This window comes from Corapipo altera, unplaced genomic scaffold (assembly GCF_003945725.1).
Source record: "Corapipo altera isolate COAL_440 unplaced genomic scaffold, ASM394572v1 113, whole genome shotgun sequence".
In the NCBI taxonomy this organism is placed as follows: Eukaryota; Metazoa; Chordata; class Aves; order Passeriformes; family Pipridae; genus Corapipo; species Corapipo altera.
Window position 1 is genome coordinate 5,097,423 of NW_020884895.1, and position 24,984 is coordinate 5,122,406.

General features: G+C 40.8%; 1 protein-coding gene across 5 annotated transcripts in view; it reads left to right on the forward strand.

The window, feature by feature from the left end:
• The window catches only part of GNB4 (G protein subunit beta 4), a 62,877-nt gene that overhangs the window by 31,871 nt on the left and 6,022 nt on the right, over positions 1 to 24,984 (forward strand). For 2 of the 5 annotated variants that reach the window (XM_027647237.1, XM_027647236.1), the window contains exons 2-9: positions 15,851 to 15,950; positions 20,215 to 20,253; positions 20,953 to 21,059; positions 21,983 to 22,046; positions 22,778 to 22,940; positions 23,137 to 23,203; positions 23,350 to 23,551; positions 24,744 to 24,960. In XM_027647237.1, the coding sequence (XP_027503038.1) occupies positions 15,894 to 15,950; positions 20,215 to 20,253; positions 20,953 to 21,059; positions 21,983 to 22,046; positions 22,778 to 22,940; positions 23,137 to 23,203; positions 23,350 to 23,551; positions 24,744 to 24,960 (916 nt within the window). In that variant the 5' untranslated portion in view covers positions 15,851 to 15,893. Of the gene's footprint in view, positions 1 to 489; positions 511 to 7,068; positions 7,277 to 12,724; positions 13,138 to 15,850; positions 15,951 to 20,214; positions 20,254 to 20,952; positions 21,060 to 21,982; positions 22,047 to 22,777; positions 22,941 to 23,136; positions 23,204 to 23,349; positions 23,552 to 24,743; positions 24,961 to 24,984 lie in introns of those variants that run through there. The other 3 variants (XM_027647240.1, XM_027647238.1, XM_027647239.1) reach the window with 3 other exon arrangements.

A 24,984-nucleotide genomic window follows, 5' to 3' on the forward strand; every position in this document is an offset into this window, starting at 1 on the left:
GGGGCGGCACCACTGCAGCGCGGGGGGGCGCGGGGAGGCAGCGCTCGGGCGGCGCCGCCGGCAGCGCCCGGAGACCCCCGGCAGGTGAAGCCCCGCGGGCGGGGACGGGCGCGGTGCCGGGTCCGCCGGGAGCGGCGGGGGGGCCGGGCAGCATCACACGGGACCGGAGCGCGGGCACAACGCGGGGCCGCGCCCGGGGCTCGGCGGGGAAGGGCAGGGGCAGGGCCTGGGGAGGGTCCCCGGGGAGGTGCCGGGGGAGCGGAAGGGAGGGGAAGGCTCATTGTCCCGGGCGGGGCGGGAGCAGCGACCCTCGGGAGCGGCGGGTCCGAGTGACACCGGCGGGCTGCGGGTCACTCCGGAGCCTCGGGGCTCCTCCCCGCCCGGGGAGCGGCGCTCGGTGCCCGGGGGTCGGCAGAGACAGCCCTGGCGCTGGAAGTCCCGGGTGGGAAGAGCTGACCCGTGCAGGACGCGTCTGCCATCCCAGCGGGATCGCGTGGACTCGCGGTTCAGGTTTGGAAGTCTGACAGCAACAGGCAGTTCCCAGGCTTATGGAATATGTAGGGAAACTCTCCTTTCGCTTTTCCATTTCTCTACCTGCCTAGAACTTGTCTTTATGTCACCATTCTGTGAATTGGGTTGACAAGGGTGAATGCGAAGGTACTCCCTGTCTTTAGGAAAAGTGCCAAGTCATTAGATGCTTTTTGTGTCATACTTTATAGGTATTGCTGGTTTTCACATCCAGATTTTTTTTTTTTCCAAAATGTGCTTTTTTATAATTATACTTGTTGCTGAGATTATCAGCTTCTTTAGTTTTTAGAAAAGCCTCCAAACTGATTTTCCAAATTGCTACCAGATATAAATGTGGTAGACAACAAGTTTAATTTATGCTGTAATATTACCTGAACTAATGCAAGATAAACCTCTGATCCATTCCCTCCTATTGATTATACAGTTTGAGAATAGACACGTTGTCTTTTATTGGACTGATTCTTGTAGCTTGGAAAAGACAATTTTCCAGGAGGGTTTTCTGTTCTGAAGTAGGAGCAGGGTAAGTCTCAAAGCTAAGTATGAGTTGAGGGGAAAAGTGCTTTTGTTATTAGTATTTGATTATATATAATCATTTTCTGAAGTAACAGGAGTAGTTGTTCTCTGCTCGGTAGAGAGTGTTGGGAAAAGAATGGTAAAATGGAGCAGAGAGAGAGGAGGCAGGTACCAACCTCTAAAACCTGCCGTAAAAGTGTTGGGAGAGACAAGAACTGTAGTTTTCTGAGTCTGATGGGAATTATGTGTTCAGTGGAGTTCTGTGTTCCAGTTTGGTCTCTGCTTTGAAAAATGTTTTGTTTCCTACAGGGAATGTGAAGAGAGGAATCAGAGGGATTGCTCTGAGAAGGAAGGGGTTCCCAGTGGTAGTTGGGTGCTTTTCCTGCTCTGCCAGTTGTCAGCACAAGCTTTTTCTGGTTTGTAGGTGTTGCCTCCTGCAACATCCATGGAGTTACCACAAGAGCATTTGATGTGCTTTCTAGAATTCCATATACTTCCCTAAATATCAGTATAGGATCCAGGAATTTTGGCAGTTCTTATGGGAAATAGTGGGAATCTGCAAAATCATCAGTGTTCAGAGGAAAACCTGAATCTGCTCACTGACTTCCACTGGAAGTACGGGAAGTGATGTAAAAGGTGGTCACTAATGTGACAATGAAGTGACAGCTACAGTGGCTCTAATTACTCATTAGAGTTGGGGAAGTATGAAGTCATGTTAGCAGGAATAATAACTATATCAACAAATTAAAATTAAGCAAACCACACGACAAGCTCTCATAGTCCTGAAAGCCTTTTAATGGGATGAGAATCTTCAGTGGGTTTTTGCAATGTTTGTTTGTGATTCTTAAGTACCATAGTTGTGGTGAAGTTAATTTGTGCTTCCAAAGAACAGACTGATGGTATCTTGGAAGAAGGGGACCAGGAAAATGAGGGAGATCATAAATATATGGACATGTCTCACTGTGAGTCTACTAAGGCAAACTATAGGCAGTATTGAATTATTATTTCTTTAAAATGAGCAGTTTTTACAGTGGGTAATACAGATGGCTTATAGAGATTCAATAGGTTGAGAACCAAGGCTGCTATAATAATAACTTTCATCTGTTAATCATGAAAATACTGAGTTTCAGGTTATAGAGATGTCTTTTTCTGTATTCTGCGTTGTAGAAGTGCTACAGCAAATAACTGCTGTTCTTTCTCTAATTTAGCTCTTTCCTGAGGGCTTGGTCTTGATGGATTGCTCAGGTCATTTAGATCTTAAGTAAGCAATTGTTGGCTGCAAATGTCATATTTATGTTGGATAATGAAAGTTTCATGTCGCTTAGTTGAGTACTCCTATATTTAATGTTTATTTTGTCCAAGTATTTTAATTTTCTGAACAGTTTCTAAAGAAAAATGTGGGACTGGAAAACCTTGCAAAAATATTTTTAATTACAGAACCACATAGTTCTCTCTCAGCCCATTATGGAATTTTTGAAAATGCCACAAAATGTATGAATATAAGATTTTTAAGAAATAAAAATACAAAACCCCCCCACAATATGTAGAGAAGTGGTGATCTTCCTCAGTTACTGTCTTCTCTGCCAGAGTCTTAATTTATGACTATTGTGTCACTGAAGATGGTAATTTGATTCTTTTTTTTTTTTATATATATCTGAGGTGTCACTTTAAAATGTGTTATCAAACTGGTAAGAAATTCAGAATCTCTGAACTTGACATGCAGTGCATGCTCCTGGAATGTAAATACTTAGGGACAGTGATAATGCAGTGATTGTGTTTTGTACTTAATACTGTCTGGGAATATCAATGCTCAGATTAATGCAGCTCCCAAGAACCCAGAACTGGCTGTTTAGAAAGTATGCAGAGTATTGCCAATCAAGAAAATATTTTTTAAGTTCCACTAAAATTTTTCTCTCCTCTAATTAGATGCAGACCTGTCACTTACTTCATCTTCCGAAGTGTGTAATTAAATTTAGTTGTTATTGTTTTGTCCTTGTATGAAACTTCTGTGTTTTGCAACCCAGAGTTTTGTAATAGAATTTATGTGAAAGATTCGAAACAGAGCTAAAGCAAATGATCACCAAAAAACGTTGACTGTGTGCTGTTCTCTCAAGGCTGTGGTTTGGTACCTGATACCGGTGCAGGGAGCTCATGGAGCTTTCTAGATAACACGAGGCAGTGCTGCACAAAGCTGCAGCTTTAATTAAAAAGATGGTGCTGTTTAGGGTTAGGCTTGGGTTCATTTGTTCAGCAGTGTTCGAACAACCAAACTGTCTTTGCAGAGAGCCTGAAACAGAAAACCAAGGGGGAAACTTGTTAATGCTTTGAAAGAACGTCAGCTCGGTGCCATCAGAGACACTCGATGTGCTGCTGATTGTCGTGAATCGCTGTAGTTAGTGTTGGAAATGCCATAGTGAGAACTGGGCTGGAGGTTGGTGAAAGAGAGAATTAATACAAATATAGATGGACATTTGCTAGCAAATGGTTGTGCAGTTCACTGGCGACAGTTTCGTTGCCCTTACGATGTCTCAGCTTCCAAAAGTAAGTGAAATGCTGACATACAGTAATCCAAATTTTTATTCGGTTACTGTAACTCTTGCAATCTGTTGCCTTCTGAAAGGACTTCAGCTGAGAAGAAGGGGAAAGATAGAAATGCCTGATTGTATTGAAGAGCAAAAGGCACTTTTAACTTTCCACCTATTACATAAAATTAGTTGTTTAGGGGCAGAATAGGTTTGCCAGTTTGCAGAAACTGTAGTTTCCCCCTCCTTCTTATGTTGGATCTCAAACAAATATTAATCATATGGATTTTTATTTTAAGCCAAGTGTTTGAGTCATTGTGAATCCCACTGTTTTGAAACATTAAAAGAGCTGAGTAATGTTAATTTAAAATTATAAGATTTTAATTTTCAAATGGGGAAGGAGTGGAACAAAATGAAATCATCAGATCAATCGCATGATTGAATGTGCTTCTTAAATGAGATTGAAGGTCTTGGAGCTGCTCTTGGTGACAGGCTTGGCAGCTTTACAAGAACAAATCACCTCCTCACAATCAGGAGTGGGAAGTTTTGGACCTGCCTAGTTCGTTTCCATCGTGCATTTATTGGTTCAGGTGGTCAGCACAGAGCACCCAAGCAGTTTCAGGATAACTTGATGATTTAATTCTTGTTGAATTAATTTTTGTGTATGCTTTTGCTACCCTATATGTGTTTATTTGGTTATTTATTTATTTTTAATATTGTAATTAGCATAAATTGCACCTGTGTAATTTTCTATTTATATATTAAAATGCAATTTGTGTGGTATCTATACACATCTAAAGTCTTGCATTAAAATTGAAGATGCTTATTTATGATCTATTGTTGAAACACACATGGTATTTAAAATTGGTTTGTTTAAAAGAACTATTTGATCTGAGTATTTCTCTGGTGACCCTTTCTGTCATGATTGATTGCTTTAAGTGATTGTTCATGCAAACCAATTCCTAGTTTGGAATAGGAAGACATTTTTCTTCCTACAGATTCTTGATTTAAGTTGGGCTTAGTTGTTATTGAGCTGAAAAAAGTATTCAAATTCAATATATAGAAGCTATGTTTGTCAAAATCTGATTTCACACACTAATTTTAGAGCCTCTGTGTGTATCTAATGATTTTGATAACTTTTGGTGATCTGACGTACAGCTTTGACAGTGCAATGGACTGTCAGAGTACTGAAAAATTAGTAATTTGGGGTATGCCAGCTTTTAGGTAGTTTTATTGTATAAAACCTTCCCCCCTCCAATTATAAATGAGGTTTAGGCACATGTATTTATGTTGTGCTGCTCTTAAGAATGCAAAGTGGAGCCCTTTCCTTTGCATGTGCATGGTGCTGATGGGAAGGGGAGGTGTTAGAAGATCTGATTGAGTTTTGTTGCAATCTCAACGTTAGGCAGAGTTCAGAAATAGCACACCAAAGTTTCCATGACTGCATTAAGTCCAGATGCCCTAGAATGTCAAGAAACTAATAATGATGTTAGTACCACTTTCCCTCCACTGGAATGGTAGGAAGGGCACAGCAGGAGCAGGGGTGCTCCTGACAATCTCAGTGGTGGTCCACAGGGAAGTGTTTCAGCATTTTACAGGATATTAAATGTTCCTTTTTAATCTTCCTGACAGTTGTGGGGCAAGAAACTTCTCCAGTGCTCTTTCGAGTAGTTTGGATACAAGCTGTCTAAATACAAAACCACTCCAAAGTGTGGAGAATGAGGTAGCCAGGAAGTAAAACTACGATTTCGGGCACTACAAACACAACCTTAATTTCTAAGATATGGAACGGAAAAGGTAAAACTCCTCTCTTGTCTTGGAAGCAGCCCAAAAGAGGGAACCAGGTTGTTTCTTTATTTTTGTACAGCAGAATAAAAATAAAATTCAAGACCAAACTAAATGGAATATAGAGGAGTATTTAATGATGTGAGTGCTTAGCTGCTGTTCCCCACACTTTAGGAAAAAGCAGCTAGTTGGGAAGGTTGGGTAGCCGGAGACGGGAAGTCATTAAGGGTTTTTTTTCCTGCTCATCTATTAGACTTCATTACAAATGCAGACTGATGGGCATCAAAAGCCAAACACACATATTGGAAAGGGACAGAGTGAAGAAAGTTGGCTTTTGCTTGTGATGCTGCTTCAGAAGCTTGAGCAATTTTCTGTTCTCAATCTCTACAGAAACCTGGTCATAGCCCTTCCTGGTAACTTGGACAGGGTGACAGCTGAAAGGCCAACAGCCTCAGCAAACACTTAAATTGCTGGAGGGTTTCAGAGCTGTGGCTAATGTTTGCCTTCTCACTGAGTCAGGTACCACTGTGCTTTGCTTCTGGAAGCAGGAGGTCAAGACTGTTTAGCCATTTTTACTAATCTTTCAGTCACCATCGCTGAGAAAAACTCCAAAAATGGTAGTATGCATATCTCAAACACCAAAACCAAAAGTCTTCCAAGAACAGTGTCTGGTCTGTGGTGAAGGCCAGAGCAGAGATGATGCACTCAGCTGAGCTGCCCTTGACCCCTCTCACTGTGACCAACATACAGGGGAAGCACTTAGAAGAAAAGCAGTTCCAGTGGACTGGAAAGATATCCTGCAGCAAAGCAGGTTGTTGGAGCCATGGGCTCTCTTGAGGCCATGGTATCTGACTGATTATTCCTGTCTATAACCTTAGGCTTTGTCTCCACAGGGGAATACTGCTGTTTATAGGCTAGTGAGCATCATGCTTTCATAAAAAAGTTTTCATTAAAAAATAAAAAAGTGATCCTTTGTGGAAGACTGCTACAGATGGGAATATTGTACTTCTTAGCAGCAGCATTTTGTTTCTCTTTTATCCTGTTCTTTTGGAAACTTCATCTAGGGTTACTTTCTTTCCAGTAGGCAGGTGGCTAATTTCTCAATTATGACCAGTTAAAAATTACTCCCACTACAAAGACAACCTTTATTTTGAGAACCCTGCAAGTGTGGAGATAGTTAGGAACCTAGTGCTCCTTATTTCCTTAACATAACATGTTTCCTAAATATTGGATGTAGTATCTTCTTTAAAAAGCAGCTGTTTGAAAACAGGCATTACTGCTTACTGCTTGAGAAACATCAAAAACAATTCAGAAGAGTATAGGTTAGATACATCCATCTCATCACAAGTTGTACCTGAAGTAGTTAAATAGCCCATGTACTCTTAATCTCGTTCTTGCATTAGTAGGGGTGAAAAAAACAGTACACAGGGTTTTTACTTTGTAGCATGGGATTTCTAATCATTCTGTAAAGTGAGGTTTGTGATAGTTTTTCTTTAAAGGCCTATGACAATATGTATCTCAAAAAAAAAATTTAGAAAACCCTACTAAAGTAGCTTGAACTCTAATCTGGAAGAGAACTTAATTTTTGTGGCTTCAAATCACAAGTAATTGACCAGACATATATTGGGAACCAAAAGCAAAATTAAAATTGGACCTGAGGGAAATAGTTTTATATGATCTTTGGATAGTCTGTATTTAAAAAAAAAAAAAAAGTCAAGTGCTTCTATTCCCTTGTTTCCGTATGAAAGAGTCCAGCTGAGTGTTCCAGCTGCGTGGTGCTGTGAACGCATAATGCCTCGCTGTAACTTCGGTACCAAGGGAGTGTGTGTGGTGCTGAATGGGGAGGAGGAGGGAAGGGTGCTCAGCACTATGTATAGATCAGATCCGTGGTTTTTCCCGAGCTGGTGATGAGTTTGAAAGGATGCAATGTGTGTGTAACTGGTACTGCTGGGCTTTCTGCTCCTCAAGTGTGTAAGAATGTCTGTCAGTCAGAAATTGTTGCAGTCGAGTGAATAGTCATCCGAGTTGAATTAAGGCACTTTTCCTGGAGACAGTACTAGTTTCTCTTAATGTGTATTTTCTCCATTGACTTTAAACCTAAAATTATCTGTGTGCTTGGTGCCTTTTATGCACACTGTGCAGTCTGCTCTCTCTCAGATAACAGGAGGCTGCCTCAGTAATCTTTTGTGCCTGTAGGTGCCAGACCGGATTTTATATTCATAGCACTGCTTGGCCCTCGATGATGCCACTTCAGTAAATACCAGTGTGCTGGCCCCTAAAAAAATCCAAAATCAAACTTGTTTGGAGATAGATTTTAATGTAAATGAAGGTCTTTCAAAATGACTTTGAATTGTCACTCTGCAGTACATTTTTCCTAGTAAAACGTTAGAATAGCCTCTGAGTATGGCTGGGTATTTGAAGAGACAAAAAACCTCAGCACACTCCCGATGTGTGTCCACCTGTCTGTGCCCAAGGAAGAAATTGGACTGGAACCTTCACTGTCTTCTTACTTAGGGTTATATCTTTCTGCTTCATTAAGATCTTTCTTGCCACTTCTTAGATGTTTTGACTTGCAAAACCATTAATAATTTGTTCAGTGATGTGTCCTGAGGTCAGTGAACCAAGTTTTTACTGGGGAATTGTTATTATAGTCACTGAAGACAGTTTGAATTTCACATGAAGTTCTGTTTGCAGGGAGTGTGATAAAAATAAATCTGTGCTTATGTACCAAAACATTTTGACCTGGAAACAAACATAATGAGCATAAGATGCAAAAATGTTGATTTTGGAAAAATCACTCTTTTGGACTGTGAAATATTCATGACTTTTAAAAATTCCTTCCTTCCTGTGCTTTTCTCAGCCTTGTGCTCAACACTGAATTTCTTGGTTTTTTTTTTTTTTTTCTAGAATCTAGTGTGTGTGGGCAAAGAAGAGTAGGGTCTTTCTATATGTTTTATGAATGTACTTGGCTTAGACTTTCAGTTGGGTTTTAGAAATAAACTCTGAAATCTCTCAGCTTCAGACACTAGTCTCATGAAATGTGAGCCTACTGCGTAAAGAAGGGTAAAAGTCTAAAGTTACTGATGGTTTTTTGCTAGCAAACTTAAGAATTATTTCACTCAAACTTCTCAACTGTGATTTCCTTTGTCTGTTTTGTGACTGCTGTTAACAAGGTCAGTATTTGTCGGTCTGTTTGTCTTCCATGGCAACCCTAATAAAACCAGTCATCCAACCCAGCTCTGTGACTGAAACACACCAGAGGTTGATCCTTACAGCGCTGAAGTCTGAAGGTGAACACAGATGTTTGTATTTGTCTCATTGAAATGACTTCTGTTCACAACACCAAGGAGTTATTGTGGTAAATGGAAGTGTTTTGATGTGGCAGGCTTTGTTTCAAAGTCATACTAAAATCACCAGCTGAGTAGCTACATGTGTGTCAAATGGCACATATTTATGTTTGTGATGTGTGGGTACGAGGTGTTTTGGCCAAGGAAGGAAGGAGCAATATTGTTGTCTTGAAACTGCTTCTGCCACCCAGTTGGTGGGTGGGGTTGTGTTCCTGATGTAACTGCACGGGGGGTGTGGGCACACGAAGAGGGAACACTCTCTCAAATCCCACTGATTCATTGTTTGCTTGTGAGTCTGTCTTGTGGCCTCTCCTTTCTAGCTGTACATTCAATTTTGAGCACACACTCGCATCAGTTCCTTAAAACTGGGGACGGTGTCTGTTGGAGAAAAGAGTGTTTAAGTAAGTTTGGCTCATACCCTTCCTCTCGAGAGGCGTTGGTTGATTATTTCCTGTTTTTGTACCAAAGCTATAATGGAGACATATCACTTTAAAACACTTCCAAAATGTGCAGAAGTGCAACAATAGCGCTGACCTCAGCGAGCGAGGTCACACCCAGGCTGCTTCCTGTTTTCTTCTTGGGGAGACCAGAGGCCCTGAATATGGGAGAACTCTCCTGTGAATGTGCCCAGGGCTCAGAAATCACTGTGACAATTAATTCCATTTTGCAAAATTAAAATAACTTAGGGAAAATATTCTATTAGGATTTCCAGAGTTATTTTATAAACGGTAACCATTTTAAAATTAATAATCATTATTCTCTACTGAAATGTGTAAGATTTTCTGTAACTAGTGCACCCCTCAAAAGTATACATTGAAGATAAGGGAAGGAGATGAACTGAAGAGGTTTGAGAGGAGAGAAGAAGAGCAAGGTACCCAATGGCACAATTACAGCCCCTACATACTGGTGTTTCAACTTATCCCAGCCTCTCTCTGCTGTTATTCAAGTATTAGTTGACCAATATAAAAGCTCCTGGTGCAGTACAGCTACAAGTCAGAACAAAGGATGCTTGGGAAAATGGATAGCTGGAAAGGTCTCTTTGAGAAACAGGAGAGACAACATAGGGCCAAGGTATAGTAAAAAAAACCATTACATGTTTCATTTTCCTCAGTGGAGAGCTGAGTGTGTGTGTGGTCCTCAAACAGCTCTGCTGCAGAAAATATATTATGTAAAATTCCAGCTGAAAGACTTTATATATGAAGGTCTGTAACTGCATCTCAGCATTAATGCATTTACTTTAAGTGACTGTTGTGCAGGCAGAGGTTTCACTTTATATAAGGCCATGTCCAAGTCTGTACATTTTGAACCGTCCTCCAGTATGTCAAACCCATTGCCTTCAGGCTGCAAGAAATAAAACCTCTCTGTGTTTTAATTCTCTATTCCTGGGTTTGGGGAGACATAAATGAGTGGGCAAAGGTGCCAAAGTCTTGTTTAGTACTAAATGAAGAAGTGTTTTATGAAAATCTTCTTTGGCACATCCTGAATACGTGAAGTATTGGTCTGTGTGTGCTGGCAGGGCTCAGCTTCAGAGCCAGAACCCCACTGTCCACCCCTGCAAACACTGTCAGCACTCACAGGAGGCAAGCAGGTAAATTTACACAAGCAACTTCAGCATATAAAGGTTTTGTGGCCCAAAGCCTGAATGTCTGTGAGTTACCACTATATATCTCCTTTGAGAGAAAGCTGGGGTATGCCTTGGTGTCTTTTTCCTATAATTAGTAAGGTGCTGTAGTTAGCATTCCTTATGTTTAGCCACCTGTGTGATCATTAGTAGGGAGGATCATATGAAAGTTATGTGAAACCTCTCTTTCTGCTGCTATCTGTTGATCACTTGTGAGATCTTGCTGTGTATGAGTTGAAAAACTGAAGTTGATATGTATAGGTAAGCATTAATTTCAGTTCTAAAGGACTGATTTTTTTGGTACAGAATGAAATTCTTACCCAAATAACTCTTGAGTTGATAGCTCTTAAGAATCTAGTTACACTTTCTGCAGTCCCTTTAATCTCTGTATATTTGACACAAAAATAGTAATGCTTTGCTGTGGCAAGGGACATATTTACACTTCTCTAGTAATTTTTTTTCCATCCTATGTATATGGTGATTTTACAGGGGAATAGGCTAAGCTTGCCAAGGCAAGTGAAAGTACCTGTTTTTTTAAATACTTTTTTTCTTTTTAAGAATATAAATTACTTAGTTTGTAAACTGTAATCTTCTCTGAGACAGAAATACTTGAAATAGAACTAAAGGTTCCTATCACTACATGCTTGGCTATTCTGCTTCGAATAACCTGCAAATACCAGCCTCTTTCCTGGCTTTCCAGAGCTCCATCAGCTCTTGGTCCCTGTACCAGCCCTCTGCTCAGTGCCATGGGGTCAGCAGGTCCTGTCTGATGAACTCCCTGCATCCCAGCTTGTGTAGACGCTGTGTCCTGCCCTGCTGCCTGCTGGGGTGTCAGAGGGATCTGGGCTCAGTGAATCTTCTCAAAGTGTGAGCTCAAGTGCATTTGGAGTGAGTTTTTACAGAGAAAAGGGTGTTTTTCCAACCACAGTGTTCTGAGTCCACAGTTTGTAAAGAAAGTACTTTGGAGACAAGAAACTGTGGTAATTTGTCACCGCCTGCCTGTATAATGAAGAATTAAACTCTTAGCAAATAGTGTTGCTACTGAATCAGGAATAGTGCAAGGGGTAATTTATCTGTGGAGCACTCAAGCCTGCCAGTGGCTTTCTTGACACTAGATATGCAGTGGAATCTGACTTAATTATTTTGCCTCGGGAGGCACTTTGTTTTGGTACCAGTAAATTCACTTGTACAAGTCCACTGAGGAGAAATTGCACTGAGGGACAGTTCAGTCTGCAAATGGCTGAGGGCAGAGATGTGCTGCCTTGGCTACACAGTGGTTAGTGCTCCCTGTATTGTTGCTTCTGATGGAATCATCTCGTGTCCTTGACCCCCTTTCCTGATGCCTTGGCTGTCCTGCCGTGGTACACCCTCGGCTACCAAAGGTATTAAAAAGTTTTTCCCCTTCCTGTTGCTCGTCCCCTCAAGGCTTCCCTGCCACAGCAGGTGATGCTGTTCATAGTCCATCGTGGACATCATGAATTGCATTTGGAGAGAAGCATCTGGCTGCTTCATCAGAGGTGCTACTTCTGAATGCTGAAAAGCAGATAACACTAGGGATCTGCATCTAAGGGAAGTCAGAGTATTTTTTCTCTGACTCAGCATTTATTAAAAATATGAATAAGTCAGGGAGGTAGGCATTACATTACCCCAGTGTCCTGAGGTGGCAGGAGGAAGCCTCACTCCTTCTGCCCATACAGGTAGAAGAGCTGGTGGCTTTGCTGTGTACATGACTGAGGGCTCCTGGGGAAATTCATGTTTGGAATAAAGATGTTTTTCCAGGCTGTGAAGCTGTACTCCTTCCTGGCTGTAGTATTTTGATCTTCCTGGAGGGGAGAACGAACAGGCATGTGTCCTTTGTAACCTAGTACAACACTTGTTGAATCCACTGAGGTTTTCAGTAATTTGTATGAGGAAAAAATTGCAATGTAGAGATGACCTCCGTTCTTGGCAATCCCTGTAAGCCCTGCAGAAGCAGTCCCAGCATTTAATCTGATAAAAAACAAATTGTTTATCTGATGCCTCGTAGCACTGGAAAATAGCACACTTCGAGGTTGTGGTGATGACCTGCTTCTCTGCACTGAGGACAGGTTTATAGGATGTAGCCTCTGCTTGGCCAGTGCTGCCAGGCATCTCAGGTCCGAGTTCTTGCTGTGCTTTGCTGATACACTTAAAAACATACAGCAAGTAAATCTAGTCTAGCCAATGGTCTATGGACATAACTCCATCTTCAACCATATCCCTGTAGCATCAGAAGTATTAAAACAGACACAGATGCATCCACAAGTTCCAGGCATCCAAGCAGGTGTTTCATCTTCCTGCGTTGCTGTCGTGATTCTGCTGACATCAGTTGGGAGTTTGACAGGAATTCGGAGGCGCTGCTTGCAGGGTTAGTGTGAATCTCAAAGGCATCTGTGAGAGCTTCCTCCCTACCCACTCAATTTCTGTCCTTTCCTGTGGGCACATCAAAGTAGTACTAAAAAAAAGAAAAAAGTAAAAATCCCAAGTGGAAGCATCTTAGTCCCAGTTCTGCTAAATACTTCATGGTGGGGGGTGATCTGAACATAGAGGCCATCGGGAACTGCCACCGGCCGGTGCAACAGTGTTGGATGCGCTTCAATTTAATAGTTAAACTGTGCACTTAGTTTGTTTACTGTAGTATCCTGGTGTTTATACATAGCTTAAGAATATCTCAGAGCTTGCTGTTCAGCTGCTGCATACTGGAAAGGAACTTTAATGCTTAAAGCTGGAGTAATCCAGTTCTAAAAGGAAGCTGGATTTTGTGGGAATGTGTGCTGGCTTGAAGGCCGTTCTGTTCACTCAGGTATGGCTTGACCTTGAACCACTGACATGTTTCTGCTGAGCAGTAATGCTAAGGCCTTGCAAATTTAAAACATAGTGGTGCTACTAGGGCTTTTCCACTACCAAAAAAAATATCTCTTTCAAAAAATATGGAAGATCGTTGTCCTTTTATTTGCTTCAAAGTTATAGCTAAACGTGGGTGGGTGGGTGAGAAGGCTTCTGGAGTTGGATTTTGTCCATGTAGGAACTTGGAGAAGTGTAACACAATTTAAAGCTGTGTAGCTGCTGGTGCAGGAGTGGCATTAATGGTGAACAGTGCTGATACAAGTGACAATAAAGTCCCTAACAGCAACGTTGTGGTTGAAGTGCAGGGTGGTCATTGATGGACTTTGAGTGCCAGTGCAGTGCTACAGCTCATTTCCTAATATGCTCACGGTTTTACCTATGAATAAAAAACCCCCTGACTTTAGGTGGCTGTGACTGGCCATGCATGCTTCCAGGTGTAAATAGTGTCACTGTCTTTATGATCAATAATTCTCTGTGTTGAAGTGACTGTTTACAGAGCACTCAAGTGTGTGGCACATTACAGGGCAGAGGCTGACTTCCCTTCTCAGAAAAATAGAGACACATCAACTTCTCTGTTAGGAATCTTTATCTTCTGTTAAAAATAGCACACAAGACTACTAAAAAATTGGCAGGCAGCACGGCTGGCTGGCTTAAGACCTTTGAGACCATTGTTTTGTCTGTGTTACCTTTGAATAGATTCTAGATAAAAAAAGGAAAATCACAATGAGAAGATTAATTTGACACAGTCAGAACTGAAAATGGGGCTATATTTCATGGAGGTATACCCATTAAATGCATTAAGATTGTAACTAAACTGATAGACTTTAAAAGTATGTGATTAAATGTGCGTCCTAAAGGGATGTTTTTAATGCTTAGTTTTTAAAATCAGACACGAATGCTGATGACTTCTATGTTATACCTACTGTGCATTAAGTCATGTTAAGTAGTTTAGGCATCTGAAATAGGAACATGATAGTAAATGAAGTAGTCTGATACTCACATGTGAATTACAATGTGTTTGTAGTTGAACAGAGCACAGGTTTAAGGAAGGAAAACCTCATAGTTTGTTTACATACAGCTGGAAATATTAGTTAGACCTAAGTCACCACTTCTGTTACTGGTTTGGATTTATTTTGATCTGGAGATGATCCAGATGTTTGTGAGTTTGTTCTGAAATGGACTTTGCAGTGAAGCACGAGATTCAGATTGATAAAAGGAGTAGATGGATAATTAATGAAGATACTTTTCTTCTCGAGTAGCCAGAAATTTTTTAGCTCTCAAACACTTGTTTAAGGTGTTAATCCAGGGGTCTTTATCTTATTAGTAAATTGCTTTGAACCAAAACTTCTCACTCTTTTCAATCTATGAAGTGTTGTGTTTTATAGATGGAGAAAAGCTTTCAGAGTCAGTCTTTTAGAGCACATCACTATTGGACTACAAAGAACCAGGATCTAGACCTAATGAAGGGGTTTCCCTACAACTTCCCAGATACTCTGTGACCCTTCTTCCTCTGTGTTTTGGCCATTTTTCAGTGGACTAAATAAGAAGCATAAAATAATGTTTTGAATGGGTTTTTCTTCTCGCTTTTTTTCCTTCCTCAATTTTCGTTTTGAGAGCAATGCTCACAAACTTTTGTCTTTCTTCTTCTGTAAGCTAGAAGTGGTTTTGCGTTTTAGATAATGTCATGGGACCACCACCATCACCTTTCTGGTGTGCTTTTCCAGTCATAAAAAAATTACAAATAGGTGTCTGGCTTGTTTGTGAGCAAGTTACTTTCTGATGTTCCTTTTACTCAAAGGATATTGAAGTCCTCTTGTGTGTGAACAGACTTCAGAGGTCTCTGTAGTGGTTGTGCTGCTGTGCTGGGAATAAAGAGGAAAATTGATCTGAGGAAACTTTGTTTGACATGCTGAAAAAAATCCGATGCAAAATCTGATTTGGAAAAAAAAAATCACTAACCTGCAAGTGTGCCTGCATGAAGTCTTACTGTTAATTGATCTTATTGAGGTTGCTTTGAGTCCTCAGTCAGATGAGAACTGCTTTAGGCAGCTGAGGGCTGTATCAGCATGAGGATGCTTTTAGGGATGGTTCAGGCATTGCTGTCACTTCTCACTGCATGGGGGCCTTTGAAATGAAAACATCATTGTGCCTTGCCCAGGGACAAATTGGAGAAAAACTGCTATTTCAGCTGTAGCCAATGATTCAGAAATTTCATCTGTAATTAAAACCAAGCCTGCCCTGGCTGTGCTGTGCAAGGTGCCTGTATCACACCCCTGTTGAGCCCAGAGATGAATGTTGAGGGGACCTGCAGCCTTTGCTCTCTGTTGCCATCTTGGGGCACAGAATTTGTGACGGAGTTTGCGGGCGGGTGAGCAGAGCCCTGCTACAAAACAGGTTCTTAAAGTACAGTGGGTGGTTCTGTTGACAGTTGCTTCTATATTCAAAATAGACTTCACTTAATTCTACTTCTCATGGTAATTCAGGGATTGAAATCATTTAAGTCTTACCAAATTCATTAAAGACAGTGTACTAAAGGGAATATCTATTTGGAAGCCTTTCCAAAGGCAGGATAAATATATAAATATATATAGGTTTGTGGGGGATTTAGTTTTTTTTTTAAAGAGGAGAAAGTGATACTGAAACTTATTTTTCTTCCCTCTTATTGGCAGGTTTTCTTCACCAGTGGAGTGTGAGAAATAGAGGCTGAAGAAGATGAGTGAGCTGGAACAGTTACGGCAGGAGGCAGAGCAGCTGCGAAACCAAATCAGAGTGAGAATTGCTAATTGCTTATTTTTCATTATAGAGTTCCTCCTTTAAGGGAATAAATTGTAAAGATCACATCCATTACTACACTTGTGTAAGTTGTGCAGAGCCTAAAATGTTTTTAGAATATTTGTTTAAAAATCAGAAGAACCAATGGTATAATGAAGCGCATTCTTAGTATTTCTTGAACAATGTATTTTATTTCCTGTTGAAGTTCTCTAAGTTTTGATATTTGTCTCTGCAATTTTTTTTTTTGTTTCTGATTTTTAAAACAAGAGGGGAGCAGCAAACTTACAGAACTTTGGCATGACAAGCTGGGCTTAAGGGTATTAGAAAAGCTTATTCTGGGCTAAAAGTGATGACTGTGCTGCCACTCTTGATCAGCCTGCAGGTCACAGCATGGACTGTGAGAGAGAACCTTCCAGAGCTGTCATTTCTACAAGCCCTGTTTCTTTGCTTCCCGTTGAATTTATTTTTTTAAATGCTGATTCCCCCCATATGTTCTAGCTTTTTGTTGTATTTACTCACTGAAGATAAACCAAATATGAGCTGTCATCCCCAAAGTCAGTTTTCCAGGAATCTTTTGCAACGTGCCTGTACATTTCAGTGATGCAGTTTTCAGGAAAGTACATAAGGATATTAAGTCTGTTTATTTTTAATCAAGATTTTCTAAACATGAAGCATCCATAAACCTGATTTATATGGGAATGCCTTATTTGCAAGCATTCCTATCAGCGGGGAGTACAGGTTTCTTGGAATATGTTGCACACAGACTTTTTTTAGCACGGCATCTGCTGGCAGCAGTTGTTGTGTGGTGTCTCCTCCTTCGTGTGAGGCTGCTTCTTGGTGTCAGCCATGTGGAGAACACACTTCGTGTTTCACGAGTTGTGTTGGGGGCAAGTGTTGCTTTCCTGCTGCTCGTTCAGCGTCCCATCATTTTCACTTAAAACACTCTGGAAAGAAAAGGGTGGGATCAGTCAGTGCTGTGGCACTGGGGTGCCCCTTCCAGTAGGACATGCAAATAAATTTTAGTTTAAAATACTTTTTTCTATTGAAGCTTTATTACAGCATTGCACAAATACAAGTTGTACATAATTTTTCCTCTGCCTGATGTGTGAGGACTCTGTCGTTACATGACATCAGGGTGAGCCAGTTAAGTCTTTGCTCAGTCTTGCTAATCAATCAAACTGGTTTTATGTTTTATTCAAAATTGTGTGAAGGAAGAGCTGCCAGGAGAGCTCCACTGTGCTGCAAGAAAGTTTGCTTCTTTTTTAAATTTTGGAGCATAAAAATCTGATTGGCCCTTTGTATAATGACTCCATTTTGTGGCTTTGTGTCGATTTAACATTTCCTTTATAACTCTGTCACCCAACCTTGTAACTGGATCTGTCAGGTGTAGCTGAGTAACCGGGGCTGTATTGCCTTTGGAGTCTTTTGGCTCAGCAGTGGCAATTAGGGATTCCTCTTTGGATCTGAGGTTGGATACCTTGTGCTTAGTTCTGACTTCAGATATATATGCAACTTACAAATGCTCCTGGTGACTTAATACCCAAGAAGCTTTCTGACTAAATAACTCAGTTTCGTATTTGTATAGATCACTGTTTATCTTGATTATTAAATCATTGCACAGTTTTCTTTCTAAATAGGTGTTTGTTTGGGATGGATAAGAGGATAGGGACAGGAGCTAAAAAAAAGTTCCTTTTAAGTGTCTAGATTCATTGGGCTGGTAATTTTCAGGAGTTATTTTTGATGCACTCCTAAAATAGATGAGGTCACTACCAGGATTTGGTGTTTTTTATAGCTAGAATTTTGCTGTCTTACTTGTTTATGGCTCTTGGGTTTTGTCTGATATTTCCTCTAACAATATAATCACAAAAATCAGTTTTGTGCTTAGAAGTGAGGTCCAGATCAGATTGTACCTACCAGCTTCCTCAAGTGTACAAACTGCAGTGCATAGCTGTCCATTCCCCTTTTTTTAGTCTGCAGTATTTTGGAAGTGTTTAATGATTTTTAATTTTTTTTTCCAATGTCGTGGTGATGTGGGTACCTCTGTCTCCCCATACAGTAACTGCAGCTGTAGCTCAGTTCTGTACACAGACAGTGTTGGAGGAATAACCTAAGACTGCCAGAATTTTTAGTGCTGGAGGTTTGAACACTGAACTGTCAGATCTGTCAGATGAGTTTATGGTTAAAGTTAATTCCCAGTTCTCTCTGTAATAAAAGTTCCCTTGTGATATGTGTGTCCTCACTTTGAGAACTGAAATTGAGGATAATGATTTTTGGAAGTGCTGCTTACTTGGCACAGTGCCACTTGAACCAGACATTTTGAACAAATAGGCACTATATGTAAAAAAATCCATGCATTTTGAGGAAAAAAATGCAATCTGAGGTGCATGTGCTTGGAAATCGTGGGGGCTGCACACTGATTGAGCAGGTAGATTTTTCTCACCAGTTTTGCATTGTCTACTGCATGAACTGAGAAAATCTACAATTACATAGAGGAGCTTTTTTATCTTTTGACACTAATGATTCTGTTACGATGATGCTCACGTAGAAATGACAATGTCAGTGTAAGAATTAAAACAGTCTCTTGAAACTCTCCTGTTCCTGCAACTTTGCCAGTCGTATGGCGATCAAGTATAGGTGTTGCTAATAGCTCTTCCTGAAAGAGAAAAAATGCTTTGTCTCATTCAGACTGCATTGAGAAGTCATTTTATGTCGAACTTCTTTAAGTATTTCAGCTAAACCAAACAAGTAAAGTTGTTTAATATCCAGTGTGTTTCTTCCTGTGGATGAAATAAGTCCTGAGTGCTAAGGGATTTGCTGCTCTGGTATTTTAAACCCCTCCTGATTCCAGACGTCAACATTTTATAAATATTTCTACAGTTCAGACATTATAAAAATAAGTTGAGATGACTTAATCCACTCTTAGGCTTGCTTCTTGGGAGGAGAGCTATAAAGGGTGGTCAAAATAAACATGCACTTAAGAAATGTTGAAGTTGCAATGTCAAGTAACTCTCAAGCAAGAGCTTGAAAAAAAAATTAAGATCGTGGTCTGAAAGTGTTGATGCTGTTCCAAAATGTGTGAGTAAATGTTTCCGTTCCTCCTCTCAGAGAGGACGTTGCCATTTGTGCACAGATTGAACTGTGGTGGGGTGGGGGGACACACAAATGTGTGGTGAAAACCACTGTTTTTGGGAAACTGGAAAAATCACAGGAGTTCAAGAGGGTTCTGTGGCTTGATCCTTCAGTTGGGCTGTCAGTGATTTTAACTTAACTTGTGCTACACAGTTCCTGTCTTAATTTTAAGCCAGTTTTAAAACAGATTTCTCAGAAGGAGTTGCTGACCATGTGCCTGTTTCAGTTTTTCAAGTGCAGGGCTGCAGTTGCAGGAGGGCAATGCAGTCTCAGCTGTAACTAAAACCAGGATTTGCAAAATCAGTGTTGTGGACCAGGCTCAGTGGTGCTCACCTGTGTCAGGTGTTCAATCTGTGACTGATTATGTGAATGAAAGGAAAGTCTGGTGTTTAGGTCGGGTTGAATCATGTGCAGAAAATAAGTCCTATGTCCATGCAGTCTGAAATAAGGAAAAAAGAAGGAATGTCTGTATGGAGAGCTGAGCACCACCCGTTCCATGAGAGTATTAGTAGAATCTTTTTTTCCCCTTCATTTTGCATCAAGTGCATCATCAGGTGAAGCTTTGATAATCCTGCTGTCTGTCCTGCTCAGATCCTGCCTGTTGATTTCCATCCTGCCTCTCCCAACTGGCACTGTCACCCCTGTGATGCCAAGGGGGTTGATAATAAATGTACAGCCTCATGTGGCACAGAGCTTGCTAATCATGTGTAATATATGGTTGCTTTTCCAGGTGGATCAGTTCTTCCCTTGTGCTCAGCACACCCTGAGCAAGCACATCCACCCCAGGGAAGGAATACAGGGAAAAGGGTAGGCACTGGGACTTCAGGATGGCTGCAAGTGCCTTTGAATCCCATAGTCTGTAGAAAGGGAGATTCAAAGGCTGCTGGGGCACAGCCCTTCCTAAGTCCCTTTTCCTCCACTACCCCTAGTTGTGTGCCAGTGCTTTAGATCCCCTGAACAATCCAACCAGTTAGGGTGACAGAAGGTGTATGGGATGTCAGTCGGTGGTGGTGTGTGGCTTTTTGAGTGTGTTTTTGTGTGCCTAACTTGAGTTATTTTTCCTTTAGACACTCTCTCACTTGATGCTCAGTGTTGCCTTTCCAATTCAACTTGTTCCATTCTTCTGTTTCAGGATGCCAGGAAAGCGTGCAGTGACACAACTCTTGCTCAGGTATGTTCCTGTTCTTTGTATATTCTGTTACTTGGTAGATAAAAAATTAAAAATACCAGTTTATGACTGTTGCATGTTCCTGTTCAGTAACTGAAAGAATGAAGTGAAAGAAACCTTTGGAAATGTACTGTGTATTTAAAACAGAACAAAACAATACCACCAAAAAAACCCAAATAAACAATACAGGAAAAAAATCCAACCAGTCAAAAACCCCCCACCATCTTAATGGATCCTACTTCCAGTTCACCTTTTAAATAGAGCATGTTTATTGTGTTTAATGTATTTAGAAAGACTTCAATGAATGTCTTTTAGCAGTATTTTGGGAACAAAAAGATTTTGCATTTAAAGTTCTGCCGTGCTTTAAAAAAGTAACAGTGTGGTAAACATTGGTTTTAATTGAAAACTTTCAGATTTGATAATCTGAAATAGCCTTACTATTACACAGTAGTATTTTAAAAAGCTTTCCTGAAGTTTCAGGTGTAGCCATCATGAAGAGTGTTACAGTCTGTCAGCAGTAAAATCTGGTTTTGTCAGTGTTGCAAGGACCTGTTCCTGGGTGTGCAACAGTAGTCCTTTTTTGTTTGATTTTGTTGTGAGCCAAGGCAGATTATGTTCTATCAAAGTTCATATGTATTTTTGTTATCTCGTGCATTAAAAATAGTTCTCAGTATCTCAGGGGTTTGTTTTATTTATTTTTAGATCACAACAAGTCTGGACTCCGTGGGTCGGATCCAAATGCGGACCCGGCGCACGCTTAGAGGTCACTTAGCCAAAATCTATGCCATGCACTGGGGATCTGACTCAAGGTTGGTACAGGGGAGGCTTAAACCTGCAATTTAAGGGTTGGAAATCAGATTGTCAGCTTCAGGTTTAATGTCAGGTTTTGGGAGTCCTATGGAGTGATGTTGGTGCCCTTGAAGAGACATCACAGGTTTTTTGAGTTTAGTTATACTTTGCCTTCTTAAAACTGCAGAGGAGTGATAGAGAAGCCTTGGTTGAGAGGAGAGGTACTTGGCTTGTTCTTACTACAGGTATTTTCCCTTTTCCTTCTTTCATTTTTAACCAAGTTTTTGAGTCTGTTTAAGCAGAGGAGAGTATGTGGTGAGGCATATTTTTGGAATGCTGGGCATTGTATTTTCCAAGATGTCAAATAATCATGTAACTGCTGTGATAACAAAGATTTCAAAACTTTACGGACCAATTTTATTTCATTGAAAAAAAAAAAGATCCTTTTGTACATAGTGGGAAAAGTTGGAATTTTGTTTTGCTGCCTGTAGAGCAACTGATGGTCAGGTGGTAACACAGCCTCGTGTCTCTGTCATGTTGTCCAGAGAAGAATACATCTGGACTCTGCTCTCCAGGTTTATTTTCACCTAAATTCCTTATTTGCTTTCTTATAACTGTGTAGTTAGAATATTATTATGTGAATAATGAAAGCAGCTGTGGAGGGAGTTCATAAAATGCGTTTTCACCAAGTTGTGTGGTTGTGTTCAGTGCTAATCATGAGTCCCCGTGCACGTGTGACTCTTCGGTCAGGTCATGTGTAGATCTAGATCCTTGCAGACTTTTCCCAACAAATGCACCCCTCCAGTGAAAAAGAAAAAGCAGAGGGTAATTGAGAAATTATGAAACCTCTGAATCACTTGGTAATCATGAATGATGTATGTATATTTTGAGATATTTGTGGTTTGTTTTACATTAACATATTTTATTTTGTGTTTATATTTAGGTTACTAGTCAGTGCTTCTCAAGATGGAAAATTAATTATTTGGGATAGTTATACAACAAATAAGGTACTTATTTATAATCTTTATCAACAGTTAATGTATGATTTGTGTGTTTGAGAAGGCTTGTGTCTGTTTTTTCTATGGTTGCAAGTCAAAAATTAAAGGCAGCAGTGTTTCTAATTCAGACATAATTTTTTGTTCCTTTTTGACTAGCTGATTACTAGTGATGTGTTGTAGGGTGTGTTTCTGAAGCAACAGTTAATTACATAGGTAATATGTAACATTTTCACCCTTAAATTACTAGTGCAGTAGCTGGTAGCTGTTGCTCTCTGCCTGTCTGGTGTTGTGTCTGAAACTAATTTGGTTTTGAATTGTAGAAATACACAACCCCAGAATTTACAGGAAGGTTTTGGGTTTGAGGGCAGAGAAAGGAGAAGGAATTAAAAAAGCTGTGCTTACATAAACTGTCCAGTCTCCATGGGCACAACCATCCTATCTTACGACCTATAGCTTAAAAATGTAAAAGAGTTGGACAAAGAAATTAAGTAGAATAAACAAATGTTGTAAGTGTTTAAGTTTAGGATAGCTTTGCTGTGGAGTAGTGTCGTGCTGAAGTTCTGTATCTGTCACCCCAGTGTGTGTGGATGTATAAATATGGAATGAGCTGTAATATGTTGTAAAATCCAGATACTGAAACTTATAGTGCACAGTGGCCATGGTGTGTTTGAGCTGCTGAACGAGTGACTGTGTGAGAGGGAGCTGCTGTCAGTGCCCTCATGAGCTGTGTCTCTCCCAAGATGCACGCCATTCCCTTGAGATCCTCCTGGGTGATGACCTGTGCCTACGCTCCCTCTGGCAACTACGTGGCCTGTGGTGGCCTGGACAACATCTGCTCCATATACAACCTGAAAACCAGGGAGGGGAACGTGCGGGTGAGCCGGGAGCTGCCGGGACACACAGGTCAGCCATGGTCTTCTTCCACTTCGGTTCGTTACTGCACCACAGGAAACCACCTCACTCTGAGGTGTGCTGTGAGCTGTGCAACAGTACTGCTGGTCACACACTGGCTGGGGGAGAATTCTGATGCTGTTCTTGGATTTTAAACTTGCAGTTATTACTCCTGGGTTGGAAACTAACATAACTGTTTTGTTTTTAGGATACTTGTCCTGTTGTCGCTTCCTAGATGACAACCAAATTGTCACTAGCTCAGGAGACACCACTTGGTGAGTTTTTGAGCTCTGTTGGCCTTCCCTCACCCCCTTTTTCTTTTTATTATTTTTCCTCTCTCCAGTGCCTTTGTTTGTATTTGAAACTTGAACTCTGAAATAATCACAGACACGGTGTTAACGTTGTAACCTTTTATCTGCAGCGCTTTGTGGGACATTGAAACTGGTCAGCAGACCACCACATTCACTGGGCACACTGGAGATGTGATGAGTCTCTCCCTAAGTCCAGACATGAGGACTTTTGTTTCGGGTGCCTGCGATGCCTCCTCAAAGCTTTGGGATATCCGGGATGGAATGTGCAGGCAGTCGTTCACAGGGCACGTGTCAGATATTAATGCAGTTTGTGTAAGTGATCCTTTGTATTTCCACGTGGGAAGAAAGGGGGAGGATAAAGGCTGTATTTACATGAATTCAGCTACTGAGTTACCTTGATTTAAAATCAATTAGTTAGGGTAGGGACTGCTAAATTGGAGAAGGTTGTCTAATGAACTATGATCTAGTTTGTAACTGAATTATTATTGCCATTATCTGTGATGCATTGAGCTGTTCTTGGGATAGTTTCAGCGGTGTTTTTGTTCAGTAACTGAGACATCACTTTTTTTAAGAAGTGAAGAATGGACTAGGGAGATTTTTTGCAGTGTAGCAATGTGCTAAAAACTGAAAATTGCAGATAAATGCAATATACCAAGAGGGTGCAAAACAGCCAAGTGTCCTCATCTTAAAGGTTTTGGTTGAACAAAAGTGTATTTAATATTTTCTTTGGAAAGAGCTTTCAGAAAAATATTCCGGAAGGCAGAGTTAAAAATCAGTCCTGATGTTGAATATTCCCTGGAATAATTTGGTAATATTTATAAACTGGATTATATTTCCTCTCTGTCATAGTAACACTATGTTCTGATCTGCAAGATACAAACCCTGGTAAATAGGGAATGAAATCTAAGTCTAAGCTGCATCTGTTTTTGATAAACATGAAAAATTATTAAGGCTGAGAAAATACCGAACACATGACCAGTACAAAAATGCAGATCCTATACTTAGACCTGGACCCTGAGATGTGCTGAGCTCTCTCCATTCCCGTTTCAATCAATACAGATGTTGAGAGGATGACTCGGATTTGGAGTAGATTTTTTTGAAATTGAATTGCTTACAATCTTCTATCTTGGCTGAGCCAACCTGGCTGACCAGCTCAGGATGGAACATCATGTTCCACTTCTCCTGGTCTTCCTGGCCCGCAGGCAGGATGTACAGAACTGAGGTTTGCTCTGTTCTGTAAGAGTCAGCTGCATCCCCTGTGACTCCTGTTACCCTGCACGTGGGAACTGGCTGGGTACAATTCCAGTCCTCAGCTGTCACCAGCACTGTTCCAGAGGGGTTTCCTTGCATAGTTGTTTATGTGCGTTTTTTAACATGCATATATTTCTTTAAAATAAACCACTCTGGTCACCCCGGCAAAATAATCCTGTGATGTTCTTAAACTCCTGCATGAACAATGTATTTTTCTGGTGTCAAACTCTTGTCTCTTAATTAAAACTTCCAGTTTTTCCCTAATGGACATGCATTTGCCACTGGATCTGATGATGCCACTTGCCGGCTCTTTGACCTCCGTGCAGATCAGGAATTGATGATGTATTCCCATGACAACATCATCTGTGGGATCACCTCCGTTGCCTTCTCCAAGAGCGGGCGCCTCTTGCTCGCGGGTTACGATGACTTCAACTGCAACGTGTGGGACACCCTGAAAGGGGAGAGGGCAGGTGAGGACACACAACTGCTGGGAA